Source organism: Embiotoca jacksoni, unplaced genomic scaffold (genome assembly GCF_022577435.1).
Source record: "Embiotoca jacksoni isolate LCO1_2020_lvr unplaced genomic scaffold, fEmbJac1.0.p SCAF_11, whole genome shotgun sequence".
NCBI lineage: Eukaryota > Metazoa > Chordata > Actinopteri > Embiotocidae > Embiotoca > Embiotoca jacksoni.
The window spans coordinates 5,028,258-5,052,682 of record NW_027185241.1 but is presented as its reverse complement, the minus strand read 5'-3'; the positions used below and the strand labels follow the sequence as shown (position 1 = coordinate 5,052,682).

At 40.2% G+C, this 24,425-nt stretch overlaps 4 protein-coding genes across 5 annotated transcripts; 1 reads left to right on the top strand and 3 right to left on the bottom strand.

The window, feature by feature from the left end:
- Positions 1-79: 79 nt before the first annotated feature.
- c1r (complement component 1, r subcomponent) lies at positions 80-5,374 on the bottom strand. The gene is made up of 13 exons (XM_069142489.1): positions 5,281-5,374; positions 4,707-4,920; positions 4,131-4,314; positions 3,907-4,047; positions 3,261-3,466; positions 3,020-3,167; positions 2,695-2,813; positions 2,525-2,603; positions 2,274-2,408; positions 1,425-1,499; positions 1,036-1,244; positions 722-942; positions 80-539 (listed from the first exon to the last, which is right to left on the bottom strand). The coding sequence occupies exons 1-13, from the start codon at positions 5,304-5,306 to the stop codon at positions 173-175; spliced, it is 2,124 nt and encodes a 707-aa protein (XP_068998590.1). The 5' UTR covers positions 5,307-5,374; the 3' UTR covers positions 80-172.
- Positions 5,375-6,005: 631 nt separating this feature from the next.
- c1s.2 (complement component 1, s subcomponent .2) lies at positions 6,006-16,990 on the bottom strand. Of its 2 annotated transcripts, none has more exons than XM_069142485.1 (11): positions 16,975-16,990; positions 10,614-10,812; positions 10,304-10,484; positions 9,761-9,886; positions 9,288-9,481; positions 8,601-8,751; positions 8,396-8,511; positions 8,225-8,306; positions 7,988-8,122; positions 7,826-7,900; positions 6,006-7,740 (listed from the first exon to the last, which is right to left on the bottom strand). In XM_069142485.1, the coding sequence occupies exons 2-11, from the start codon at positions 10,773-10,775 to the stop codon at positions 6,950-6,952; spliced, it is 2,013 nt and encodes a 670-aa protein (XP_068998586.1). In that variant the 5' UTR covers positions 10,776-10,812; positions 16,975-16,990; the 3' UTR covers positions 6,006-6,949. The 2 variants fall into 2 exon arrangements, with proteins under 2 accessions (XP_068998586.1, XP_068998585.1); XM_069142484.1 differs by lacking the exon at positions 16,975-16,990 and adding an exon at positions 11,031-11,166.
- Positions 11,277-21,387, top strand: LOC138194066 (tumor necrosis factor receptor superfamily member 5). Its single transcript, XM_069142486.1, has 8 exons — positions 11,277-11,934; positions 12,089-12,214; positions 12,838-12,984; positions 13,092-13,185; positions 13,530-13,606; positions 15,496-15,606; positions 18,794-18,922; positions 19,994-21,387. The coding sequence occupies exons 1-8, from the start codon at positions 11,859-11,861 to the stop codon at positions 20,173-20,175; spliced, it is 942 nt and encodes a 313-aa protein (XP_068998587.1). The 5' UTR covers positions 11,277-11,858; the 3' UTR covers positions 20,176-21,387.
- Positions 21,178-23,854, bottom strand: rbp5 (retinol binding protein 1a, cellular). The gene is made up of 4 exons (XM_069142488.1): positions 23,414-23,854; positions 22,847-23,031; positions 22,307-22,408; positions 21,178-21,503 (listed from the first exon to the last, which is right to left on the bottom strand). Exons 1-4 carry the CDS (start codon positions 23,487-23,489, stop codon positions 21,450-21,452), a joined length of 417 nt encoding a protein of 138 aa, XP_068998589.1. The 5' UTR covers positions 23,490-23,854; the 3' UTR covers positions 21,178-21,449.
- Positions 23,855-24,425: the final 571 nt, after the last annotated feature.

Genomic DNA, 24,425 nt, shown 5'->3' with positions numbered 1-24,425 from the left:
TTGTATCAAAATAAGTAGAGAATTATACCTCATAGTTTTTTGTGACATCATACATTAAGACAATAGTGCAGAGACTACATTCAGAGCAAATTAGTTCTCATTTTATTGTTGATATATTTGCTATGACTTTAGTTTTGTCTTTATGTCATGTTGTATTGAACTACTGTAACTGTCAGTTCTCCTGCATGGTCTTGTTGATCCAGTCCAGGTAGTGACTGACTTTGGTATAGACTCCATATGTCCCACGCTGTCCACAGTCAATCCCCCAGCTGACAATCCCAGCGGCCCAGAACCGTCCGTTGTTAGCCAGGGTGAAGGGGCCTCCACTGTCACCTTGGCAAGAGTCCTTCCCACCTTCAGGGACTCCAGCACAGAACATATTATTTGTCAGGTTTGGTATATCGAATCTTTTCACCTTCAACAAACTGACTGATCTACTGCATGCTTGCTGCCCCACCACTGGGACATGCACATACTTCAGCTTATTTGTTAAAAACCGGCTGCTGTGGTTTCCAGTGACGCCAAAGCCTGACACCTGCCTGAAAAAAAAAAAGTAAAAGACACCGTTATGAAGCTGGACAGGTATTGCAAGTTGGCTTGAAATAGGAGAAAACAAAAAGAACAAAATAAGGTAAATGTAAAGATTTCACAAAACTATAAGCAAAGAAAAATTTGAAATTTTACAGCCTTATCAAATGATATATGACAGTTGTTTCTTTACCCCATTATGCCAGCGATATATACGACATCCTCTGCTGGCAAACACACTGGCATTATAGATGAGTTGAATATGACTGGTTCTTGCAGTTTGATCAGCGCAATGTCATTGTTGTAGTCTAAACGGTGGGGATTGTTGTATTCAGGGTGAATGTGGATTGAGGAAGCATACAGTCCGTTAGGAGAGTCCAACAGACTTGTAGCATCAGTGAGTCCCATGTAAATCTGCGAATCAACAGCATAAGAGGAAATAAATCCGAATGTAAAAACATGGAGGCAGTGGGCATCTGTAGGTAACATCAGCAGTGGACTACTTACTCGCACAGTTCTATGTGATTGTTGTTGTCCATTATTACTTATTAGCACATGAGCTGCAGTCAAAATCCAGCGGTCTGCAATCACCATGCCCCCTCCTCTACTTCCATCTACAGACAGTAGCGCTTGCCAGGGGATGGTATCAACTGGAGCATCATCGCCTCCAAAGATCCTCTGATAGGAACGGATTAATTTTGTTGGCTGTCCACACACTAGATGGGACACATACACATACATAGTTTCACATATACAGACTCAGACTGTTTTTGTTTAATTTTTCCAATTAGACAAAATAGTAACGTTATTATTATTATTTTAATGAAAGTAATTGTTCTAATTAAATAAAATAAAAAATAGTCTTAAATAAGGTTTTGCAGGATGAATAGTAATACCTGGAACACATGTTGGACTGACAACAACAGCATTGTTGGACCTCCACTTTCTGTCTGCTTCACAGGTGAAGCTAACTGAGGAAACAAGAAAAAAAAAAAAAAAAAACAGTAGACTGTATAGAAAAATGGGGTATAAAAAGAGAAGTAAATATGGAATTGCCTTAAAGTGCAATACCACTGAGGGCCGCTAGGGGCTGGCTCCAAAAAGCCTTTGGCTCTATAGACTCTATAAAAATTCAATTCGAAATTTTTCAAGTCATAATAGTGTCATCCACTAAATTCACTCCTGCTTAGTGCTCTGGTGGTCGATCTGAAACTAAATCCATAATCAATTAGATATTTGGACATAAAATGTAGTATGTTGGCTGTCTTGTTTGATTGACATCAGTCAAATTGAGTCACATTCCCAGATGCTTACTAGTTCGTCCACGTATGGTAATTTCTGACCTAAAAACAAGATACCAATGACCTAAATGCAAGACTCAAGGTTTCAAAATGACAGTTCACAAATAGGTAGGTTGGTACTGTAGTGTGACTTATTTTTAATTTAAGTCCAACTTAAAAGCAGCTAAAAACCTTGTTTTACCACCAACTGAAGACCATTCGCCTCACCCTACCCTTCCAAGACTGTAAAAGTATCGACAGCAAAACTTGAGAAAAACACACTAAATATCAAGTCAACACAACTGTACATTATTATAAAGTGGCAAGTCTGATAAAGATTATTCAACACTGTCAAAAATGAAGCGGCTTATATACAGCTCAAAGATTCAAGAGTCTGCCACTGGAAGCCACTGTAGCAATGTTATGAAATACCATACAAACAGACAGTCTAAGTTAATATCTTACCATTCGCACTCCCAAAGAGAGAGTAAAACGGTTCATTACAGTGATAAAGAACAACAGAACGATACTGATTCTGAAAGCCAGACAGGAAGATCACCCCTCCATTCAGCAAAGGTTCTGGTTCTCCACAATCAATTACTGCAGAAGAACAAGACAGAGACATTGTTAATATTCTGTCAGCAAAGCACTGAAAAGGATCAACAGGACTTAATTTGTTTGAATTGTTGAAATTTACGATGATTGTTTTTTCTTACTGTGGCATTCTGGCAGAGGGAGGTGCCACTGTCCGCTGCTTTGGCACATGGTAGAGAAACTCTCGAGCTCCTCACCCCCCTGACAGGACAAAAAGGAGCTTGAAGAAAATGTCAGTCTAGCTGATGTTAAATATGCCTTACTGTAATAAAAAAAAGAAGTTTAATCTGACCATCATCAGCTTGTATCCTTGGTCGCAGCGTACATAGATGTAGTCTCTGTAGAAATAGTCGCTCAAGATAGGAGTGACCCTGCCTTGAGCTACAGTACCAGGAAATGGACACTGCACTCCTGGAAACACCACAAACAATCATGTATCGTCAGCTGCACATCTGACACAACCCAACTTTGTGTTTCAGGTGGACATTAGGCTGGAAAATATATTTCACAGTGTCAAGACAGTTTCAGTGATGACATTTATAATCTGGAGGGACCCTGACACTTCAGATGCAGTTTAATTGCTTTTTTCTATTCTCATTCTTTGCTCCCTCCCTCACTGTGTGTGCTGTAGTCCAGGCTCCAGCCGTTGCTCTGTCCTTTATCGTCCGTGTGGTAGTCCAGCCTCACAGTGTTGGAATCTGTGATTATGAGTCCGGGGCTCGTTCCACCACAGAGCTTCATTGGCTTTCTGTCTGGGATGATCACCTGAAAGAAGAAGTGCAGGTTTTGTATGACATACACCTTAGTGCTCTCTTTATTTCAGAAAAAATAGGTAGAGTGGAAGATGCAAGCCATTACCTGTAACCAGTGATAGAGACAGTTTGGGCCTGCCTGACTGTCTAAGCTCTCGATGTGGAAGTTGTCGGTAAAGTTAAGAAAGATAGTGAAGCCAGATTCTACAGAAATGATATACTGGCAGGACACGGCATGAGGCGAGGGGTTAGGGTAACCAGGGCTGAACAGATGTCCTTCGGGTTCATCAAAGATACCACCACCGCAGGATACTGGGCATGGGGAAAAGGGGGTAAAAAAAAAAATCAAGCATAAAAAGAAAAAAATGGTTTACTAACCCTAAACGAAGCTTCAAAATCACCCACTCAACTCCAACTTGTTCAAAACTTTGCTGAAAGTTTAAAGATAATTCAGGAGAGGAGTAACACAATGCTTTAAATCCAGTATTAAAGAAATAGTGCAATATTTTGGGAGAGTTAGATATCTGAATAACCTGAAAATAAACCTGATTATCAGCTACCTCCACCATCCCAACTTTCGCTCTACCTTTTTTTGGTATTTTTTACTTCTTAAAATCTAATCTGAGATCTCCCTCAAGGAGCAAAGAGCTATAACTGGGCGCATCATATTAGTGAAAAACTGACAACAGTTTGATTCAGCCTGACCCTACATTGATTCATTGATTGGAAACGTGTATCTGCACCAGACTCACACACACAGGTGCGCTGGTCTGACCGAAGCTCATAGCCATGGTGACAGGCGCAGAGATATGATCCGAGGGTGTTGAGGCAGATGTGAGAGCAGAGTGGACCCGAGCCATCTGCAGCTTCTGGTGCAGAACATTCATCTGTGTCTAATGATCAGAAAGTCACAAGTTAGTTGGGAGATGGTGCAGTGGTGGAAGAGGGAAGTGACAAGAGGAGGTTGAAGAGCTACCTGTTGCCTGGTACTGAGCGGAGAAGCCCACGTTCTGGTGGCGCTCTGGGTTGTTGTCATCTGTTTGGAATATGAGGGTGAGTCTGTTGCCTGGAGACAAGAGGGGCTGGTTGCCTGGGTGATGCCCATCAGCAGAGTTCTCAGTGCCACAAAACTTCCAAAGCAGCTTTTTATTGTAAAGAACCTGAAGGATTATATGAAGGATAAAACCTTAATCACCATGTAAAAACATTGAATTAAATTAAAGATAATACACAATGTAGTGCGTGGAGAAGAATCTATAACAGCTGAGTCCCCAAGCCTTGAACCCAAGTCACATCCCAAGTTATACGTTTTAATTTTAAGTCTAAGGATGAGTCAGCAAGATCCTGTTTGATTCAACTCTCTCTGTTCCTCTGGTACAAACATCCAGTTCAAAGAAAAGTGAAAAGATATGCATGTGGTTGGTAAGTAAACTATTGTAGTGCAAATTTCAAGTTTAATATTCCTGTTTGAGTCATATTTAAGTTTAGAGTCAAAGCACTACAACACTGTCTTTTGTGTGATATTGTATTCGTGTTAAAATATGGCGCTGACTGTAAGAGAGTCGTAGTGGCATCCTGCAGAGGCTTCGATGTCCAGGTGTGTGAAGGTGAGTCGAATCTGATAGCCCTCAGGCACAGTGAGGTCCCACTGCTCCAGCAGGTTGGGGAGATAAGGCTGGGGATATCGGGGGGACTGGACCTCCCCGTACATTAGTGGGTCTGAGTCGGGCACAGATGAGACCCCACACACCGATACATACAGAAACCTAGAAATGTGCATGAAAAGAGAGTTTGATCTGTTTATCAGTCTGTGGTCATCTGATCAGCGTGTTCAAAGTTCATGCAAACAGAAGAGAACAAACACAGTGATGCAATCAACACAACTGTGGAAGAATATTGTTGAGACTTTATGTATGACATACTGAGAAATGGATCATTCAGTCAACCTATAAAACACTGCTTATCTGTAGAATACATATAATCCATACATCACTACATATGAAAAAAACTCTCCAATAATGGCAGGTATATGTTAGAATAATTTTCAGAATCAAACTAAAAAATTTGACAAAAACTGTTTTGCAAGTTTAACAAACAAATAGGTTGAACACTTCAAGTAAACTTACCAGATGATGACAGAGCTCCACCCCATCTTTGGATTAAACACGTCTGTGAGCGAAGTGATCCGCTGTCATAAAGCAAATGTCTCGCATTCAAGTGAAACATTAATGTCTGTCGTTTCCAGTGTTTAGCAACTCACTGAGTTAATGCCAGGAATATGCCCTGTTTGTCTTGGCAAAACCAAATAAATGCTTGACTTTGAATAGCAGAGAAACAGAAACCTAATTCCTCTAAAACACAGAAATAAAGAGATCCTGTGCATGAGACACCTCAAATGACATGTGAACTCATCTCAAAATTATTGTTAGATTATTATTTTTTGAGAAAACATAAAAAACTAGTATGATTTTGATTTAAACAGCTGTCAGGTTTTGTCCCCTTATTTCAGTGTGCCTTAGTCACCCACAGCCTTCGTTCTACCACTAGAGGGGGTTATTTACTTACAAAGATTATGAATATATTCCTGTTTTATGAACACCAGCACATCCCTCTCACATTTTCACACAGTATCTTTCTTTACCTGTCTCGACATCACAGTTTGAAAACATCTACCATAGGTCTCCATTAAAATTCAGTTTCTTATCGAATGCTGAAGTATATCGACACATACATTAATAAATACCAAAATGCTTATATAAAAGAAAGAAAGGAAAAATACAAATGATTACAGTGAAAAAAACAGAAAGAGCATTAACAAACTTCACCAGTTTTAATTGTTTAAGACATTTACACAAGTGGTAGGAGAGCATTATTTGTTCTGCAAAAGTTGCAACCTCACATGACGAAGTGATATCAGTGGTATATTTTTGAAGAGATTGACTGACCTAATTAATGAAAAAAATGCCAAAATGTTCGGATTCCAGTGTCTTAAACATGAACATTTTCTGGTTCCTTTAGTTCTCCATGATTAAAAAAAAAAAACTGTTTTAAGAAAATGTTTATGCTGTAAACTGTTGGCTGGGACAAAACACTGGTTGACATATTTCACCATTTTTTTTTTTACCAACAGGTTTTTTTTACTATTCAAGAAAATAAGTGATGGTGTGTTGTTTTAATTGATTGTTTTGTTTCGTTTTAATGACGAGCAAATTGAAATTTAATACAGAACAGAAATAGAGTTTCTGAAGTTTTAATGTGAGAACCGAGAACACTTTTGTTTGTCTGCAGTGTATAGTAGTGACACACTGCACTGAAAATCATTTGTGTTTTTGCATACAAGTTAAGTTTCATATAAGTTTCAATATTGTGATATTAATTCCAAACAGCTATTCGCAGTGTGGCTGTCAATTCACAGAAAATATACTGTTTTTGTTGTTCAGAAAAATGTTTTCATAAAAGCTGCTTTATTGGCTTGATCTATAAATATTGTGTTATCACCTACAACACCGAGCCAAATTAACAGGTTGTGCAAGAGTTGAGAGTTCACGATGGCCCTGAAAGAAAACATGTGTTTTGTGTCTAAACTGTTAATGATTAAAAACACATAATCTGCAGTTCATTTGCAAAATTTCCTTTAATACAAAATTATTGTCATTGTGTTATTCATGTTTTGAGTACAAGATTATAGTCTATATTTTAATTAGCATTGTTATTTTAGAGATCTGAATCAGTCCTGAAATGGATTATGTTACTGTGATTAAGAGCAGATTCTTTTATCCTTCATCTCTTCTCTATCTAAGACTTTTCTAATGACTCGATTGTGTTTTTAATCCACTCTACATACTTCTCCACCCTGGTGTAAAAACCTTTGTTGCCCCCCTGCCGACAGGGGGAGCCCCAGGACACAATCCCGTTCAGGTAGAAAGGCCCTCTGCCAGCAGACAACATGGGCAAAACAAAAGGGCCTCCACTGTCTCCAGTGCAACTATCCTTTCCGCTAGCTCCAGCACAGAACATGTTGTCGGTGAAAGTCATGGGTTGGTTAGGTGCCATGGTTGGTGTCTGCCTACAGTTATTGAGGGAGTAGGCTGCAATGTGAGCATATTTTAGCAAATTTGATTTATACCGGTGCTCTGTCATCCCCCAGCCTGACACTGTGCCTTGTTCATTTTCCATCACGGCCCTGTTTGCCTGTGGCAGACAGATGGGAAGAAGGTTTGGACTAAAGTTAACTCTGGAAGTGAACTTTATGAGAGCAATATCATTGTCATAATTAGTTTGTTGATCTGAAGGAATCCCTTTGCTGTAGCTGGGATGAATTATGATCCTCTCACTATTCATGACAGTTACATCCGGCTCGTTAGATTTCTTTCCATCTATCAGCCCACCAAAGAGGGACAAAGAGGTCTCCTCAACCCCATCCACAACATGAGCTGCTGTGACAGCCCATCGGCCACTTATCAGCGACGCACCACCTCTATTGGGATGTCTGATCAGAAGATGCCAGGGTATTTCCCCCAGTCTGGCATTTTCACCTCCCAAAATTCTGCCAGCACTTGCAATGAATTTGTCAGGCATCCCGCACACTGAAATACACACAAAGTTACAAACAGAGTCAAATCTCCGAATGAATGACAATTAAAAGTAGAAGAAATACATTTAATACCCTACCTGCAATGCATTTTGGCATCTCTGTCCCGACGCTGACTGAAACCCATTCACCACTGGCACTGCAAGTGTATGTGTCTTAAAGAATGAAGAGAGCACATCGGGTAAAACAATAACAGATCACATAAACCAGAAGAGGGATGCAAATATGTTTTCTATGCTCACCGTCTCCTTCCAGTGTGTAGTAATTTGAACTGCAACTAAACTGGATCTGGTCTTTATACTGAGTGTGCAGGTCTTCTGAGCCCACCAGCTGAAGGATGCCATCTTTAGGGATGTCAGGACGACCGCAGTCCACAGCTATTGATGAGAATGTGTAAAAAAGATTATTATGAAAGAACTCGTAAAAAAAGAAATCCCAAACGTATAAGAAAACTGGTTAAAAACAGGTTAAAGTCTCACGTTCACAGGTGTAACTGGGCCTCCACGTGCCTGTGCTCAGGCAGGTCGTCTCATACTTTGATGACAGGGTCTGGGTGTTGTTCTACTTTGCAAAAGGAAGATTTATATTAACTTAACAGTGGCTTAGACCTTTACATTGAATGTAAAAGGTGTTGTTCTCCGTGCACTCACAGTATTCACAAAATAACCAACGTCACAAGTGACTGTCACTGTTTGACCCCGATTATACTCTGGTTTCTGAGGATTCATGGTGGAGTATGACGTCACCACTCCGGGACAGATCCTGTCTGCATTTCACATATGAGAATAACAATTAGGATGATTTTCAACAAACTTCTTTACAAATACTTTTTCCTATTGTGTCTCACTGCTGTACCTCTTGTCTTGAAGTGGAAAGAGAAGCCTTTGTTGGTGCCAAAGCCATCAGTGGTGAAGCGGATCTGGACGTCATTAGAGTGAGTGAGAAGGGGAGAAGGAGGAGGGGTGTGGCCACAGAATGGCCCCAGAGTCCCAGAGGGAGTCTCAATCTGCAAACAAAACAACACGAGAAACATCAACAAATGTAAGTTTCCAGACATCCTCTCTGCTCTGCTCCCTCTGATGAAGCATCCAGATGTACAGTACCAAAGGTTTGGACACATTGACTCATTCATGAGTTTTTCTTTAAGTGTAGAACAAAACTGAAGACATCAAAACTAAGAAATAAAAGAAATGTGATTAGGCAGAGAACAAATTGCAAACAAAGCCGAATATGTGTCATATTAAGATTTGTTAAAGGAGTGACAGTTTTCCTTGATGACAACTTTGCACTGTTGAAAAAATATTACCCAGCCTCATTTTCAGTTCCACATCTTCAGTTTAATGTTGCAAGACAGGGGAATGCACATGTTCAAAAGGAGGTTGAAAATAAAATAACACAAAAAGACAATAAAATGTCCAAAATCCATGCTTTCAACACTTCAGTCTGAACTTCCTCTTGGTTTCCTCCTAATTAAAGTTAAAAGTTTTAGAAAAAAAAAACACATCTTCATGAGGTATTTACATACTCTGACTCAACACTTACCCTCAGTGAATCTATGCATTGATCATCAGGGCTCTGCTCCACATCGAAAACATCAGAGAAGTGCAGCTCCAGCTGCTGGTCGGCCTCCACAAATAGGGTGTACTGACAGTTGGCGTTCTCTGCATATGAATGAGGCCAGGAAGGACTGGATATGTCCCCTCTGGTCAGGCCTGACAGATCCTCAGAGCATCTCACTGGGTTCAAGACAAGAGGTCATTATCACCACCACCACCACCACCACCACCACCACCATCATCATCATCATTTTAATCAACATAATCATACGATTTACACAATCAGTCTGCTTCTCATTTCATTCTCCTCTCTTCCTCCTGTTTTCTCCCTCCTCCCCTGCCAACTACTTCTACTTCCTCTATTTTCCCATTTTCACTTCATCTTTTAGTTTCGTTCCCACTTGATGTGTTAGCTCCTCATTCTGTGCACCGTTTACTGTGTAAAGAGATTATTTGTACCAGTGCAAGTGTGTTTGTCCTTGGCCAGGTGGTAACCATGGTGGCAGGAGCAGTGGTACCCTCCGATGAAGTTGTGACAGAACTGGGTGCATTTGTTGTCTGGGTCGTCCTCACATTCGTTGAAGTCTGACGGAGGACATTTTTTTAGAAGAGATTATTACATTTAGTAGACATTTGAATGACTGTATAAACCTACTGTAGCCATTATGCTGTAACATTTTATGAAACATCAACAACAACCAGATCTCTTGTCACTTGATTATCTCAACAGATTTTAAATGTGCCACTTTGCCTTAAAAAAAAAAAAAAAAATAAATCAGTAAAAACAAAGTTTAAACATTAAATATGTGAACTGTTTCCACGTCATCTTTAGCAGCTATAAAATGCAGCCATTATGATTTGTTGTCTAGAAATATGACTGGTAAAATATTTTGACAAAATTATGTACAAGCTGAGATCGCCTGGGGAGTGTGGAAGAATAAAATGGGGACAAATTCTCAAAAAAGTGTTGTTTTTACTGGTTTTTCCTCTTCTATTTCTTACCTTGGATGGTATAAAAGCCTCTAAAACCGGTGTGTCTCTTGGTGTTTGAGTAGTCAGAGTGGAACTCAAGGGAGAGGCAGCCGCCTGGGGAGGAGAGGAGCGAGGGGTTCACAGCGGACTCAAGCTCTGCAAACTTCCTTTTACCGCACAGAACGGACATCAGGTTTCCATTTGAAAAAACCTGGGGAAAAAAGATGAGACCAAATCAGAAAATTGTGTTGTAGAAGGTATAATAATAATGGTACTGGCATCAATTAGTAAACTTGACTTTTTAAAGTGGGAGCATTCGAAGTTCCTTCTGACCCCTGACCTTCACTGCATCATTCTCACAGTCCTGGCTGTCCTCAAGGTCCAGGTGGACGAGCCGGAGGGACAGGGTGTGACCTTTGGGGGCACACCTGCTCCAGTTCAGACTAGCATGAGGCAAGTATCCAGTGGGATAACCCGGAGACTCCACCCATCCCAGCAGCATCAAGCAGGCTGAGTGGGAGAGCAGGACAAGCAGGAGACTGAGGGGAGGTACGGTATGGAAAATTAAAAAAAATTAAAGGGGGAAACAAAATAGAGTTAAGAAAAAATTAATTATATAATTTAATGTGAGAGTCAGACACACAAAAAGAACAAATCAGAGTGTAATGAGCAGATTAACATCGTCAACATCTGTCTCATGCAAACCAGCATGATGTAGCAATCATCTGTTAATAAATATGCAAAAATCCAAACCCACCTTAATCTTAACATTGTGGTCCGATCAAATCTCGTCTCCAACTAACTCAACATCTCCCCTTCTCCTTTTCTTAATAACATATTTCTATCTCTCTTAAGTCTCTTCCTGCTGCCCCTCTTCCTCTCTCACTCTCATTTTGCATCGGTAAGCATTTATAAATCTATTTTCAGCTTGTTTTTTATATGTTTGCAGTAACAAGGGAGTGGCTGTGGGTAAGTATTGTAACGGGAAGACAAACTGAGCCAAAAAAAATTTGCGGATCAAATACAAAATGTCTTTGCAGTTTTAGCCCAGCAGTATTCCTGGGTTCGAAGGTTCTGCGCGAAACAATGGAGATGGAGGGAAAGGAAAGGGTGTAATGGAGAAAGGAAATAGCTCATTGTGCTGCTCTGCTTTGTGGAGTTTGACTGCCAGAAAATCAGCCTTTTGGTCCCGTAGTTGCGGAAACACATGCAGAGCTTTACATCACAGTGAAAGGGGCTAGGACAGGAAGGAAATGAGGAGAGCCAGAGACGGAGACAGAGAAAGAGAAAGAGAGACAAAGGGAAAAACAGCAGATGAGGGACACTGGGGTTTTCCACTGTGTAGGATTAGAAAAGACATAAGAAGACAGAGAGAGGAGGGGAAACAAATCTGTCGTCACAGGCTTATCAGACATCAGAAAGAGAGCGGAGGCAGAAGAATGTGAGTGAGTGTCAGAGAAAGAGGGGCCCTGTGAGGTACGACAACTCTAACAGCCGTGATTTTAAAGGTTACGAGCAGAATCAGGAAGACGGAACTTTGATACCTTACACACGGGTGGAGGACTGCTATCGAATGGGCTAGAAAATGGCTGGGATAAGTTGCACAAATGAGGACAAGTACATCAGTAAAGATGGAAGATGCTGCGATCGCTGTCCTGCAGGTCAGTCACAAAGTTTCAATGACTAATATTTATTTCTCTCTGCTTCACAAACTTCTTTATAGGGCTCTGCAAAGCACAACCTTCCTCACATACTGTATTTAACACTTACTGCAATACACAGTATCTTTGTTTTGTTTTTTCCAACTCTCATCAGGAACCTACATAAAAACCGAGTGTGATGCTACAAAGCCAACAGACTGTGTCAAATGTGGACATGGGTTCTTCACAGCCACAAAAAATCACCTGCTAAGCTGCCACGTCTGCAAGATCTGTAGTTCCAGTGAGTCACACACATGAACATACAGCGCTCAATATTGAAGGATAGCACCTTGAGATGTCACACTTCATTTTACAAAACCATAAAACAAAGACACATGGACACTGCATCCATTACATCAGCATAAAGCATAAAGCACAAAGCACTATTGAATACCTTGTTCTTCAGTTTATTGTGCTACTAATACATTTAAAAGGCAGCAGAAAGATATATAATATATGCACGTGCAAAACATAAACACAACTCCTTCTCGTCCCGCTGCCTTCGTACAGCCATCTTCCTCTTTTCCATTTTTAACTCATTGTATAGTCCAGAGAGCTGAGCACAGTTTCACTTAAACAACTCAGAGTTTCGTTCTGTTCACAAGGCAGCGGGGGGAACGTTAAAGTTTTACAGTTTAAAATGATTTACAGTGTGAAAATATTTAGAAGAAGAGGGAAACTGTGTGTTGAGGAGTTTAAACTGGTCATTTACTCTCAAATTAAGTCCACTTAGATTTAGTTGTAACCTAACACCCTCCCCAACTATCACACAGGTACACACACCACCACCAAACGCATCTACACAAAGACAAAAAAAAAGAAAAGAAAGAAAATCAACAAAAGTTCTCCTTTTCACTCTTTCAGGTAACAACGAGAAGAAAGTAATTGACTGCACAGATACAAACAACGCAGTGTGTGAGTGTATGTCAGGTTTCTACTGTATTAACAATAACTGTGACTACTGCCAGCGAGTAGCTGTCTGCCCTCCGGGTGAAGGAGTCAAGTTTCAAGGTAGGCCTAAAAGTTCACAATAACTGATCATGTTCTCAAGAAAGATTTCCACATTTTGTCAAAAACTGGCAACTGAAGTGACTCCACGCTTCGCCTCTTTCACACAGCCACTCGCACGAATAACACGGTGTGCGCTCCGTGTGAAGAGGGGACCTTCAGCAACGTGACAGATTTCCACTCGCCCTGTAAAGCACACACCAGGCAAGACTGTTTCCACTATTAGTCGTCATTATTATTATTAAAGCTGAAGGATTGTGAACTGCATGTGAAACTTAGGATGCGAGTGAATTAGTCATCCATCGGCACACAGCATGAATTACTTTAGTTTCAGTCTTAAGTCTACAAACTCGAAACAGCCGACGTCCCACTTCTCACCTACTGTAACTACATTTATTTCCACACTGCAGGAATGCTACATTAACAGTTTCTGGAGCTTCAATTCCTTTCACTGGCTTTTAGTGGGACAAACATACCGAAATAAAAACCCTAACTTTAATGAGTAAAAATCTTAAACATTCATTTTTATCTTCATATGTTGCTTTCAGATGTGACGATTATGGAAGAAAGCTGAAAACTGCAGGAACCACAACAAGTGATGTCGCCTGTGGGAACTTCAAATCTCGTAGGTCTCCACTTTTAACTTTCAGCTATAATTCCACATTTGTTTTAAGATTAAAAAAAAGAAAAAAAAAAAAAAAAGGAGCTTCAGCATTTTAGCAGATGCTCTCAAACTGAGTGAGTCGGAGTTCCTGTTGACCTTATGTTCTTATCTGTCACATGATCAATTATGAAGAGGGGAAGTAGAACGGAAAGGAAATCATTTTGTGTGAAAAGAGCAGTGTAAAGGGTTTGTTGCGATTAGTATGCGTCTCTGGCTAAAAAGAGTAAATTCACCTTTAGAGAATACATCTACCTAAAGTATTCATGGATGCATACAGACACTGACAATCCAGTAGTAACAAAAGGTTAAAGGCGAGTAGGGTGAATTTTGTTTACCAGGGTCCAGGAGAAAAGGGTGACACTGGGTGGGATTTACTAAAGGTTTCCAGAGTTCAATTTCAGTACATTTTAAAAGGCAGTAATTTTATTTTTAACGAGTTGGTGTGTTTGAAATAGTTAACTCATTTAAATCCGATCAGATACGTAGGGAAACACATGTTGCATATCTATGCTTTTCTTGTTTTGTCTACATATTTTTCACACAGTATGACTGTGAGAAACGGTTTTTCGATGGATGTTGATTCAAAGGAGCTAGAAATATTTATTTCAACCCAACAGCATAGAAAATCTATCCAATCACCACAGTTTCAGGGAAGACATCCAAGGCTGTGATCAGACTGCAGGCAAATCGGACTTCTTTCTCAGATCTTTAGGGCTGACTGTCTGCACCGCTATTTACAAGTAAACAGATCGGATTTGGTGTGTCCAGACATCATCAACTTATCTGCATGGGTTGCTATGGTAACGACTTAACAACTGCCGGCATGCGGACAGTTTATTTCGGCTTCTGTCCGTGGACTGTTGTTGTCGTAGTCCTCCACAGCGCCAAAATCTACACTTTCCGATAGCACTCTGCTAGAATGACCTAATTCTAATCAGGTCATCCTTGAGTCTAAGTGAGAGCTTGTGCCAAATTTGAAGAAGTTCCTTCAAGTTGTTCACGAGATGTCATGTTCATGAGAAAAACCTTTTCCATAACATGAAATGTTATTCTAAGCTGCTGAGGAGATAATTGCGGAGACTATTTTATCTCCGCCTTATCATAAGTAAAGAGAATATAATCAAAAACATTTATCAAATGTAACACTTCATACCATCCTAATGTATTAAAACATTGCCACACAGCTATAACTTCTCTTAAGAAGTGGATGCTGTACAGACAGTTAACGAACACTTGTCAATATAATAACAGATGCAGTTAAATATAATTATGCGCTGATCGCATTCATCCACTTTTAGACCTACTTATTAATAGTTTGTAGCACATATTATATAACATGGATTTTTTTTTTTAAATTTCTGTAACCATACAGCTACAGTGCAGTGTTAACATGCAGCTATTGTTTGCTGTTTATATGTCAGGTGCTTCATTAAAGAAGTTATAATTATTGACTCATTAATTAACAGTTCAATTATGTAACAAAATCTTGGATTACGAGATCACAGTGTGTTATAAACCACGTATAAATGTCAGTGTTACCAATAAGGGTGTGCTTCAGGTCTATATCCTGTGATTTTCAATTTATCAATGACCAAATGAAACAGAAACTGAAATAAATGTTTCTTTTCATTATAGTCTGTTTGTCCTTTTAGTCAGGTAGACAGAGTTGTGTCTTGCTTGGATTATTAATGAGGAAACAGGCGCAGTAGTCAGTAATCTCTCACTTCCACTTTCCATTTCCCAGAAGTTGTCATAAACTCATGAAATAAAACGCTTGCGTCATCAGACATCATTCAAATGTATTCGGGTGCCTCTAAAACCCCCTCTGTCTCTTTCTCTTTGTTCATCAGATTGTCATTGGGTGTTACCGGCAGGCTTGTGGTCAGGACTCGTGCTGACCATACTCGTCGTTGTGCTTGTTCTCATCTTCCGGAGAACAAAACGCAAATGGCAGAAAGCAGGTGTGTACGACGCATCGCAGTGCGTGGGTGTGTGTAACCATTGTTTTTCCTCACGCTTTTGTTCTCATAAAAAGTGTTACTGCAGGAGCGACAAAGTATGCCTACTCACTGGTTGTAACTACTCATGTTGTGAGGCACAACTGAGACCAGTCTGCTTCGAAGTCGTACAGTTAAAGGTCATAATTTATTTCTCAAACATGCCCTCCCACTGTTTCCTTGCAGTGTATTAAAAACAAAAACTCGTGAGTAAGGTCATATCTAATTTGCATACCTGATTATCTAATTAGAATTAAGCCTAAATGAATTAAGAGTTCATTCATGTTAAAAGAAAAAAAAAAAAAGGTATAATATCTGTAGTTCTTTTGCCGAAAAGCTGAATATTTAGGAAGTGGTGTAACTCAAGACATGTTAAATTAGGAGCTGTTGACTGTCACGGATGACAAACTGAATGGGGAAACCACATCCTGTACATATTCAACTTGACACAGTTATTTGGTACAATGTGACGCATACTTCGCAAGCAGCTAACTCATACTGAGAAACAGGTCCTACGTACGCAGCACAGTCACATCACTTATTGTTTTGGCTGACAGTGTATTTCGCTGACATTTGCTGTATTTTCCAGAGAAGAAATGTGCCAATACTGGAATTGACAGATGAAATTTGTCGTTGGGTGTTGTTCATTTAATCTGATTGTGAAATCTGGGCTTCACCGTCAGTATAGTACTTTTAGTCATTTGGGTTTAGTTTACAAAAACTGATAAGGTTCATCGAGGGCGGAGAAACCACTGCCAGTAACAGTCTTTGATCTCATTACAGCATGTCTGTATTTTACTCTTATCAACATCTGCATATACTTATCTTCAAAGGATCATTTCAACATAAATTATTAAAATACATGTTTCACCATATCATGTCATGATGAAAGTTTAGCTATCTGCCGAGGTCTGTAGATAGTAATTCAAGATGTCATCTCTTATTGTAACGTGACTTAGTTTTTTACGTGTTGCGTTACAGAAGCCTGTCTGTGCAGAATCTGACTCTATAAGGCTGTTTTCACATTCATCCGCTAAAAAGGAGAAGTTTCACAGTGCTCACATCGCGATACAACTAGTTTAGAACCATTTATGGTTAAATATCCAATGTACACGTGTTATAGGGAAACTTAAAACGCCACAGCATATACACCAAGAATGGATCAATTCATATCTATTAAGATCAACAGTCATCTATTCAGACCTTTAGTTTAATTCCAAGCTGATTATTTGTATGTATTAAATTTTGTCTGAACGGGATACGTCACTTGATAGGATTAACCCATCAATGCAAACAAGCGCTGCAGCTTCTTCCCTTTCCCTTTATCCTCACCTGGCTGACGCGTTTCGCTTCTGACTGACGTCATCTTACGTTACAACCAGCTGTGCGTCGTGTTGATTAAACACGCTGCAGTCGGCTACCTCGGTTGCAGAGTGATGTTCCATTTTTTTATTTTATTTTTCCACAGTGTACAGATTTCCAGTTTCCAGCGATAAATCCACACTCAATTTACAGAATATGGAAACAAACTTCAGCGCCACGCAGGTTTAAAAAAAACAAACAAACAAACAAAAAAAAACGTAGTCCTTCCGGGGTCAAACACCTGACAAGAATCGTGACCTTCTTACCTGCCTGTACCCGAGCTATTAGATATTACTACAGCGACACCTAACGTACACAGTGAATAACAATTAAATCCTGTCTATTCCACCAATCTATTTGGCTCGGTCACCAACTTCAATTACAGCTGAGATGGTAGAATGTTTTCTATTATTTGTGTTGTAGTACAGAGTAGGCTATGCAAAGTACAGAAAGAAAATGCGTAATCGTCCACACACATTAGAGGCTGCGCTGTAGGCGTATTGTATTGTCAGATGAATGTACTGCAGTGAGAGACGCTGTCTGCTAAGCAAGGGAAGAGTGAGTTAGAGCGACTGGGTTCACCTGCGCTGATTACTGAGCGATCGCACCTGTAAGGAGCGTGTGAGGGAACAGAGGATTCAAACGGGCAGAGCGAACAGGCGCGTCTGTCTCTGGGGAGCGGAGCTCGGTGTGTGTGTGTGTGTGTGTGACCGGGTAGAAACCCAGCCGAGCAAGCCGGTTCGACACTCACTTCCCGGAGGGTGGGTGCCGTTCGCATGCCGTTCAGGGCTGCCGGCGGCGAAATAGACAGCGGGCTGTAGGGAAAGGTTCCTGCGGTAGGCAGGGTGAGGTAGAGATAGCGGGGAAATCCGAGGTGTGCATTCCGCTCCACCAGCCGTCTGTGGAGGTGCCTCACTGCGCTGGGCCGGCGGCCTCCCCAGCAGCTGACTCTGTTCGTGGCCAAACCAGCGCCAAAGTGAGGGTCTTGAAACCCCCCCCCCCCCCCCCCCCCCCCCGGGACGGTTAAGAAGTTTTAGGTTATATTTAGCATTTATTTGTTTCTTTATCGCGTCCTATGTATTTTGTTTATTGTGAATGATTTTGAAATATCTGGATTACAGTCCCAGCACGGTGTGAAGAGCGGACGAACCGAGGCTCACCCACTCAAAAGTCACCGCGCAGTCGCCCTCAAAATGCAGGTGTCTTTGCATAGCAGAGATTTCAGTGTGCCTTATTTGCACTACTGTCTGTTGGGCCCTGTATGGGTGTGATGATTGTGAGTTGCAGTGCAGTGTTAGTGCACTGCCCCAAGGGGGTGTCATTTAACTAGGACAGGTTCTGGCCCTTGTGGGTAGTACTCCAAGGGGGAGTTTAGGTCTCGGACTACCTGTGTGTAAGGCTGTTATCCTCTTATAAATTTGTAATAATAAAAATAGTTATTTCCTGCTACCTTCTTGGCTTTGGCTTTTGGACTTTAATTGTGCGCATAGTAAGCATCATGCACAGGCTCTCTACACCTTACTTATGGGACAAGGTTTATTACAGTAAAGTGTGCAGCAGCAGATAAAACATGTAGAGCACAATAAATGCGACCACATGGTTGGTTTTGAAGAAGCAGTGCCACCTAAGGGTCAATCAATACAAATGTCATGAACTGTTTTCTGGTGCATTTCACCTCATTCAACCTTTTTTTTTTTTTTTTTTTTAATGATTATCACATGTGCTTGTGCGCCTGAGGTTGATTTATCTTTTTTTAAATCATGTTTGTGGTGTCTTCTTTGTGTAACAGTCCCCTCCAGACATCCGGTTTCTCTGGTGGAGATGGTTCCTGCACGAGCTGTCACTCCACCCGATCTGTCTTCTCACTGCCAAGAGAGCTGCACCATGGACGAGTGTAAATTATCTCTTTTTAAACTAGGTAATTAATCTCTATTGCACTTAGAGTTCATAGTTTTCTACACCTATTCAATAAAAGGTTTCTAAATTATAGATACAAAATATATATATATATTTAGAAATACAAAAATGTAAAATAAAAGCACAGAAATGTACATTTCTTGCAGAGCTGCAAATGTGTGGATAAAACATCCCTTTTTTTTTTGTCTGCCTGTTGGTTCATCAGTCCACCACTGTGGTCCAGACTGAAATATCATGTACTGCTATGACAGTCATTGTTCTCAGATGATAAAATCTGCTGACTTTCCCTTCAGCACCATCAACAAACAAAGTTTCATTTTGACCAATACTTTGGTTTGCAACCAGATACCTGCAAAACTTTTTCCATCAGCATCTGCGGTACTTTGTGTCTAGTGTTAATTAACAAATGGTAAGATGCCAACACGCGATGCTAAAATGCACTATTATTATTAACATCATTGTTACCTGTTAGGTGATGTTTGCATTTAACTCGAACTACCACTCTGCCTAAATACAGCATCAGAGAACCAAAAGCTTGACTCTTTGTCTTGTTTTTACAGTGATCAGGCCATTTATATTATTAGTCTTACACTTCTGTAGGTTCTTCTAAATTTGAAAATGAAAGCTGTACAAGCAGGTGAGAAATTAAAAGAAAAAGACCTGGATTAACGAGATGAAAAATATAGCAAATCCAGATTCTTACATATTGGGGATAGAAATTATGATAACGTTGTATATACTATGGCTTTCACCAGTCATCTTAAATCAATTAAATCCCCAAAAAGAGATTTTGGACTATCAGCACATGGCATCAATTCCTCTTTAGTACAGAGACTTATAGCATTATTCCAAAGAGCTTTGATGCTGTTCACAGTTGTCCAGCACGTTACTTTAACTCTTTATGTTGATCCTTTAAACGATTTCTTAATCTAATACTACTTTATATCAGTCTTTCATTCACATAAATGCTTTCAGCCCCATTAATATTGACATCATGGCTCACAAATTGCAAACCGGGTTTTCTTTCTCTTCTGCTCACACTGAATATTGATTTTATTGTCCACCCCCTCAGATGATGATCTGGTCAACTGCAGCATGACAGACAGCTTTGACAGCAGCCATCCCATTACTCCACCGAAGGTCTCTGTTTCATTTGTTGAACCCATCCACATCAATAGAAGTGAAGGATGCTGCACCGGCAACCTCCTCAGGTCCTACTCGGAGCCACAGGAGGACGAGTGGTGTGGGACATAACTGAGTACATGTTATAGGGTTGTACTGACAGTCCTTCACTGACCTGGAGATACTGGAACTATTTTTATGACCCTTCAACTGGATTTATTTATACCAAAGAGGTGAGATGAAGTTGGCTGATGGTTTGCTGCCACCTGCAGGACTTTTGTAAGAACTTCAGCTCAACTAATGTGATATTTCAGTGTTGCATGTACAACAAAGCTAGCAGCTGAAAAAAACCCACTGATGCAGCTCTTTACTTGAATTTTTCACTTTGATGTGAATCAGTCTTAATAAAGGAGCTTCACAGGAGAAGGCAGCATAGTATGTGGTCTTTAACTGCAGCTCAGTGTTGTCTCTAGTAAGGATAAATGTTATACTGTTTTTTTTACTGTCAACAAATCTTAACAAAAACTTGAGGATAACAAATATTTTTTTATAATAATGTAATATCGTATTCCTTTGTGCCGTAAACCTCTTTTGTCAAATTATTAAGAAGACATCAACTTCATACAAATTCTCATTATGCTGCTGTAAATATATAATGTTAAAGCATATTAATCTGAAGAAGAAAATAAAGTCCCCAACAAATGCAGTTTACATCAGTTAGAGTAAAAAAGCCTAATCTGATCAGTCTGTTTTAACCTGTTTTAAAAGACTTCCTAATTTAGGAGGAACAAATAGTCTCTGGGCTGATGAGGTGGCGAAGTCAGAAAGGTTTTGAGAGACTTGTGGACTTTTCATTGCATGTTTGGACAGTAACAAAAACAAGGCCAGCCTTAGTATAAACTGTGACCTTGCAAATATACTTTTAAAAGATATCTGGTTATATTTTTCCTACTTCAGTCAGTTATTCCAGTTGAGAATTGTTAACTTTTGAGCCAAAAAAATATTTTGAAGTACACTGTAATGCAAATTTTGAGCAATGAATTTTGATATTTATAAAACTGTAAAAATCAGCTTAGTTACATTTTAGAACTTCAAGTGTGATGTGATGTATTGAAGACACAGAAGTGAAACATGACAGATGTATGATTTGTTTATAACATGGTAAGGATAGATTGTGCAATATGAGGAAATAAGTAGGGAATGTTTACAAAGTAATTTTGCTCTGCTGCTCTCTTCTCTCTATTATTACCATGAGACAGAACAAGTACAGAATGGTGTTTTCAAAAATATTCACTTATTGTGATCAAAATATTGTTGATTATAATAAAAATGCTGTAAACATGATTCAATTGTCGTACCAACTAGTTTTCTTTAAATTCATTTACTAAAACACTTTTCCAGTGACTTCAGTTGGCTTTCTTGAAGACTTGCTTGGCAACGATTCCTTCAACTCTCATCTCCTGCAGAGAGGAGGAGGAAAAGACAGTTTAACACATCAAAGAGGAGCTAAATGAGCTATAGAGAAAACTGGGACTGTGTCCAAATTACAATCCCACTTCCCCCTCTTCCCCCCCCTCATCCTTTGACCTCCTAATCCATCTCCCACCCTTTCACTGTTTATTATCTTTTAGCTGTCTTCCTCTAGCTCCCCCTCACATACTCCTCATTAGCCTCTAGCTGGTATGTTCCCCTGCTTTGTGTAACCTCTTAAATCCACCATTTTAAGTCTTCATCCTTGTTGGCATTTCTTTCCCAATTCTCTCTTGAATTTAGCATTAACAACACCTTGTGTTGTCCTGCCTGCAACAGAGGTATTACAAATCTTGCGAGAGCTTTTTAGTGGAACAATGCTGATTGTTTAAAATCTTAATCAGCATTGACAGATAATCCATAAGCTTCAATTATTTGGAGCAAGAGTGCCTGAGAGGTTCTGTAGCACTTTACAAAGATGTGCTTTCAAGACTCTTCTGAAATCTTTTGTGCTTGACTAACTTTGTTGGTAAATACATTTTCCGCTGAGGCATGCACAAAACTCCACAAACCTTTTAATAAAAAAAGAAGAAAAATGCACAACAAATCACACAACAGGGACAGCCACAGAATAAGGCAAAGAATGTGTGACTTCCAAACCCGTTCTTATTTGCATGTTCTTCCTCATTTAGCATATCAAATTCAGCATCATTGAGCTTTAGTTTTCCTTGTTCCGTCACGCTCGCTCTGGCCTCTTTTATCCCCTCTTTTCACTCCACCCATATATCCTCACCAAATGCAGCTTGTCACCCTCCAGCCAGTGCGTCCAGCCCCGTCCCTGTTTCTCGCCTTGCTGGTCACAAACCAGCTTGTCTCCTTCCCAGCTCACTGTAGTCTGCAGAGACACAGAGATGCTGTGTTAGTGGTGTGCAATTACTATGTAAAGCAGCTCACACAATCAAACACACACTGACAAGAGGCTTTGTGCAGTGCAAAAGGAAGACTAGCAGTTTTTTCTTTTCTTTTTCTTATCTTGGGCCTTGTTTTTTAATTGTTTGTTTTGGACACACTAAGATAACACTGCTTGTTTGAGTTCATGTGCTGTTTTCTGAATAGTTTTGTAAGTAGTTTTCCATTCACTTCTTTCATCACTCAGCTGTGAATTTAATCAGCAGGCGGTGGTTACAGCACAAAACAATCACAGCAGTATGTGGGGTGACTTCAAACACACAAAGCAACACTTGTATAACAAGTAATACTGCATATTTAACGTTTTATCAAGCGTATGTACGAGTCCAAACAAGTCAATTCGCACTATCAGAAAAACACACACCTGACAGGTACGGCCATCCACTGGCCCCAGGTCTTCAGTAAATTCTTTTCCAATAGTGAAATCCATGTTGAAGTTTTTGAAGGTGGTGATTGTACGGATTTTCATGTCTCCTGTGGCCGGATCATGGCTGATCTCTTTGGTGGGGTTCAACAGACATACGATCTTCCTCAGGGCAAAATTAATATCTGAGAAAAGACAGAAGCTTTATGTTACATGGGAGATAAGGTTGTTATTTTACTGAAGGGGAAGCTTTGTCTGTCCCAGAGCAGCCAGGATGAACACACGCTGTGAGAGAGTGAGTGAGGTCTGGGATCATTCAAAGGACAAAGTGGTGATTTCATTAGACTAATGTACTGCTGCAAATTAAAGAAGGTCCGCATCATTAAATCCGTCATTGAAGATTACCTCATAGCAAGACATCCATAAACATACACAGGAGGATAAAATTAAATTAAATTAAAAGCAATAAAGATTTATTGCGTGGAGGAGGGTTTTACATGTGTTAAACAAGAAAATTAATATAAGCTATCTGGTGATATGTTAGTATTAGAAAAAGACCAATCGTACCTAAAGCTCCGAGGTAGGTGTCCATATTATCCTGGTCCACCATATGATACGTGCCGGAGTAATTTGGTTTGGACATGTTTTCTTTTGTTCCTTGCAAAACTCTGACGAGCTGAAATCTCTACTTTTCCTCGTTTGTAATTTTTCTTGAAGTCTGGATCCCACAGATCGGCTGCCGCCTTGGTGGATATCAGTTTCACTTGCGCAACGTTTCGGACAATGCGAGACAAAAGAGACTGATGCCTCCCGTTTTTGTTGTTGCACGGAGTTTGAAGTTCGGTCGTGGTGCAGGCTGGTCCACAGTCTCAGTATGAAGTTCCTCCTTCTGGTAGAGACTCGCACTCGATGCACGCAGTCGTTTCCAGTAACGTCGTTTCTATGACTCACTCGGGCAGGGAGTTGAGTTTTTCTGCAGGACCACATGCATGGGGGGAGGTTCATTCATGGTTTACTAATGCTTTTCTCAGAGGGATCAGTTGCAGGCAGAGGCGGTCCTCTGGATCCCTAAAACATGTGGGGGGCGGGGTGATGATGTACTCAGCATACTGGTGTGCTCATGTCCTGGGAGTTGATCCGCATTAGGCGTGAGGTCAAAGCAAACAATGGCTGCAGATAGGAAGACACTACATCATGTGGATGCAGTACACAGTCCATTTCTCCTTGCAGCACGAAGAAGTTAAAAGTCCAGTCTGTTATTTATTGTGTGTGTTTTAACAGTACTGACATAATTGAAAAGAACAAGTTCCATTACCAGCTGTTCTGTACATAAGAGTAGAAAACACTGATAGGAATGAATTACTGACTAAATAACTGATGTAATTAAACCTTTAGCAGCAAATCCTAAATAATTTGGAAGTTGAAAGAGTTTTCAGGACTGTCTGTGGTCTTATTTTCTTTGAGAAAGGGAGGAATGTGCACAGAAAAACAGCAGTGCACCCATATTTTTGTTTCCTAATCTTGGCAAATTGATAAAAACTTTGGCTCCCCATCTGTTCCAGAATCTTCAGTCTGCAAA